We start from the raw sequence: 4,476 nt of genomic DNA, 5'->3' as shown, positions 1-4,476 counted from the left end.
CGAATGCATGGTTGAAATACCCAAAAGATATAGTGGAAGACTTTTGTTCCATAAACACAAGTGTCATCACCTGTATATATATCATCGATAGTGTCCTCATTATACCATGAACACAATTCTCAAGTTCCAAAAAATAATGTGGAAGTTCATTGTATGAAATTTCTCAATTACCGTAAACATGTTCATATGCCTTATTCCTTGTGATTCATGCTTTTGTACGAGGGAGTGTAATTGAATTGGGAAACAATATGGACGATTATGTTACTCACCTTGATTGACATATCTTTTCCCACAAGAGGAATAATGTTTTGTCATATTACTTGAGAGCTTAGTTTACGATGATCATGTAAGAGATTGATGGTATTACAACTATGAGATGCATAAATATAATATATATACCAATTATCACTTATCTTTCTTTAAGATGCTCTTAGGAGAAAATTATAAAGCTCGTTACGAAAAATAACCATGTACCTCCGCGCATCTGAGTGTGTACATTATAATCATCCGAGTGTTCCATATGATATTTTGTATAGCTAGCACACACTCAACTTTTGTGCGAAATTGGTATCCCACATTTAAGCCCACTTTTAACGGGATAACATAATATGCAATAAATTAAATTACGATAGCGCGACAACAAATCTGGAATTTGACACATTCTGAAATATTCTTTTCCATATAAAGGCGCAAGGACTTCTTCTCAGTCCTCTCAATAGAACTAAGCGAGACCTCAACGACAATTAGCATTTCATCAATGTGGAATCAGTAGTCACTTAGATGGACCACATCAATAATGTAAAAAATATAATATAATTTTTATTATATTGAATAATATTTTATTAACTTACGCAATTTTTTTACTAATTACTTTTATCTAATAACTTCTAATAAAAATTTAAATAATTATTATAATTAACAATAATTAAATAAAAATATTGTATTAAATAATAATTAAAAAATTACTTAATTAAAATAAAACGAATAAAACTATAATTAGGAGGAAACTTATCGTCTCCACTTAAAAGTTATAAGGAGACACCAATAATATTTGTGACACTGTGATAAAAAAAAAAGTTTGGAAGTAGGATAATTTGAAATTTATATTGAAAATTGGGAAATTGTGACTATTTGAGTTGGGAAAGTGGAGCATTTGGGTCAAAATCTCACATGACAATGAAGAAAAGTAAATGATATACGATTTATATAAAATAAAATAAAAAAACAAATGATACTATATAAAGCAAAACAAAATTACACCTTTATTTAGAACAAGGAGCTGAAACAGTTGCTATCTTTTCTAGTCTGCTTCAACAAGACATTAAATTAAGAATGGAATCATTGTAAAATATATGATTCTTATGACTAATACTCTAATGCTACTATTACATTAGCACTTTGTGAGACAAAACACCTCCTCAGTGCTTGAAAACATGTTGATTGGTTAAAAACAAAAAAGATAATATGTTTTGTTGTTGATGCCGTTGTTGGTCAATGAAGGCTCAGGTTCCTCATCCTACAAATGAAAGTAAACACTAAAGTGGTTATGAAACACAAACACGTCAAAAACGACTCCACACAACGATACAGATAATAATTTTAAAAATTGAATGAATTAGATGTAATCACTACTATCAGTGTAGATGTCCGATATAGACACGGACACAGACATATCTATCTTTTTTCAGAAATATCGGTAACTCATGACATTTAACTATAGTGATTATATTAGGATACCTTTTCTCTTCTTGAGAGACTGAATTTTTCTTGTAATTTGGAAACGGAACTTTCCCCGACTCAATACGCTTAACATCTTCAACAAGAAGTTCATAGTGTTTCTTAACTTCCTCTGGGGTTTTTCCACCAACAGCATGAGCCACATTGTACCAACGATCTGGAGCGTCTTTGTCGAAAACAGCTAGAGCTCTTTCAAAGGCTTTATTGTCCTTAACACTCCATGAGCTAGATGCTGACATTGAGCTAGATGCCATTTCTTGGTATGAGGAGTTTAAAGATAGAGACTTGAAGGAAGAGGTAAGAATGTGTGATGTTTTAAATAAGCAGAAGGGGAAATAGGAGATGGGGTAGTGCCAGTTGGCATAAAAATCTTGTTGCTAAAAATGAAATAGAATTATCATGATTTGTCTCTTTAGGAACCACAGAAAATAACTGGCTCAAGAAACAAATGGGAGAAGAGAATCAGTATCTTGATGACAGTAAAAAATAGGTCCATTTGTAGATAAGAATATTAAACCAGCAAATAGCCAAAGTGGTCATATCCAAATCAAAATTATAAAGTTTCCGTTAATATTCACGTTCATATCACGCCAATGCATCAAACAAGGGACTAATTGAACTATGAAATTTTGGTCGGTAATTGATTTGAAATGAACTAATCATTGAATAACCCACCGATAAGTTGTAATTCGGTTTGAGCTTTTAATTGGAAGTCTTTTCTTAGTCAATATAAAGGCTTCAATGGCACCTTCTTCACATTTCATAGTGTTCTGGTCGATTTAAACTTCGCGTGTTGAGGTGTGCTGAGCTTTTAATCTCAATTTCCAAATAATTCGAGACTATTTTTATCATGCAAAAACAATTGCCCCTAGTTGAGGTTAATGAACATGGCACGGACTTCGAGTTTAATTCAAATGTAGTGAAATTTATATAATAATTAAATCTAACATCAAGATCTCCAGGAAGACATAAAAGTCTAATTAAGAATGCAAAAGAGTTAAAAAGACAAATGAAGGCAAGAGAGTATGAGAGTTTAATGGTAGTTTGTCATGCTTTTAGACGAGTGATTATGGAACTAAACTGCGACTACCTATTAGCGATACAAGAGGAAATTTGAAGAATCCAAATCATTTTTATCTACAATCTCTTTTATCAATTTTATTTAGAACATTTTATTTTTATTTACTTTTTTCACAAATGATTTCTAATAAAAATCCCACATGTTCCAAGTATAATCACAATTGCTACATTGTTTTAGTTAATCACCGGTGAGAAACATATGTTTTCACACGAGTTCTATTTGGATCCATATTACACGTATCTATTACTCATTTGTTAAATTTGAATTTATGTATTCAGTTAATTAACATTTGTATAGTTACAATATATAATCATTTATCAAATTTGAATTCATGTGTATTATATCACAAATATAAATTAATATAATTCACTCAATGTTAAACCTTTTATCCAATAGCTGCCACTTTTAATAATACGCAGTTATTATAAATTTTATAAGACAACATATAAACATCTTGAAAATTATCTCTCAAATAAACCATAAATTTTTTAACTTTATCGTTGCAGCAACCAGCCAATAACAACATACCACATAACAACATACCACATACTACAATTGCATGAAGAGGAATATTAAATTATATATTGTTTATTTGAATTTGCAAAAAATAAAATAAAATTTGTGATATATATATATATATATATATATATATATATATATATATATATATATATATATATATATATATATATATATATATATATATATAAAATGAATATTTAAGTTGGATCACAAAAGATAAGGTAAAAAACGTTTACCAATTAACAAAGTGCTTGAAGCACCTCATTGTACACAACATTTATAGTAGTCGAACACGGTACATTATCCTTGTCATGTATTAAGATTTCCATATCACTTTTGCTCTTGACTCTTGAAATTGTAACATACAATTGACCATGACTAAAAACAGGAGTAAGCAAATACAATCCGACATTATCGAATGATTGATCTTGAGATTTATTAATTATCCTTGCGTATGAGACAATAATCGAAAATTGTCTCTAATCAACTTGAATGACCAAGGTGACTCAGAAGGCGTCATAGACATTCAAGGAACGTAAAAAATATTACATATGTTCTTTCCATACATAATTTTTGCCTCAATGACGTGATTTGCTAACCTTGTAACAATTAATCTTGTCCCTTTGCACAACCCTTCAGCATGGTACAAATTTCTCATTAGCATAATGGGGATATCAACCTTCAATTTGATCATATGATTTGGTAGACCTGATGTTCTCATTTTACTAAGAAATTATGGAGTTAGCACTTTATATGTTTCACTATAACTTGTATCAGTTATATCAATTGAATCGAAACTTAGATACTCTTTCTCTTATCCTAAATAAAAACATTAAGACATTAGTAAAGGTATTTGATACAATGTATTGTTGTATGTATAAATAGATTGTTGTTAACACATGTTTACCTGGAATCAAGTCTAATACATAATGATTGATTTTGTCCACTATTTCAATGGTTGAAGCATGAATAATTTTTTCTTGTAAGAATGCATCTTTATAATTTTCCAACAGATTGGGATATGTGATATCAACAATAGCCCTTATAGGATCATCAAAACTTGATATTAATATCTCCTGAGGAACTTCTATATCAACCAAACCATCATTTAGTTCACAAATCTTACCATCCCCACA

The 4,476-nt window shown here is 30.0% G+C and overlaps 1 protein-coding gene across 1 annotated transcript; it reads right to left on the bottom strand.

Moving 5' to 3' along the window:
* Window positions 1-1,239: 1,239 nt before the first annotated feature.
* LOC127126463 (transcription factor RADIALIS) lies at window positions 1,240-2,126 on the bottom strand. The gene is made up of 2 exons (XM_051055392.1): window positions 1,738-2,126; window positions 1,240-1,516 (listed from the first exon to the last, which is right to left on the bottom strand). The coding sequence occupies exons 1-2, from the start codon at window positions 1,989-1,991 to the stop codon at window positions 1,492-1,494; spliced, it is 279 nt and encodes a 92-aa protein (XP_050911349.1). The 5' UTR covers window positions 1,992-2,126; the 3' UTR covers window positions 1,240-1,491.
* Window positions 2,127-4,476: the final 2,350 nt, after the last annotated feature.

This window comes from Lathyrus oleraceus, chromosome 3 (genome assembly GCF_024323335.1).
Source record: "Lathyrus oleraceus cultivar Zhongwan6 chromosome 3, CAAS_Psat_ZW6_1.0, whole genome shotgun sequence".
Classification (NCBI taxonomy): Eukaryota; Viridiplantae; Streptophyta; class Magnoliopsida; order Fabales; family Fabaceae; genus Lathyrus; species Lathyrus oleraceus.
Note: the sequence above shows the minus strand (reverse complement) of the source record. Positions and strands in the feature narration are given on the sequence as shown.

Coding starts and splice junctions, on each gene's coding strand:
- LOC127126463 (XM_051055392.1), bottom strand. CDS start 1,991: ATGGCATCTAGCTCAATGTCAGCATCTAGCTCATGGAGTGTTAAGGAC. Junction 1,517..1,737: donor GTCTCTCAAGAAGAGAAAAG/GTATCCTAATAT, acceptor TTTCATTTGTAG/GATGAGGAACCTGAGCCTTC.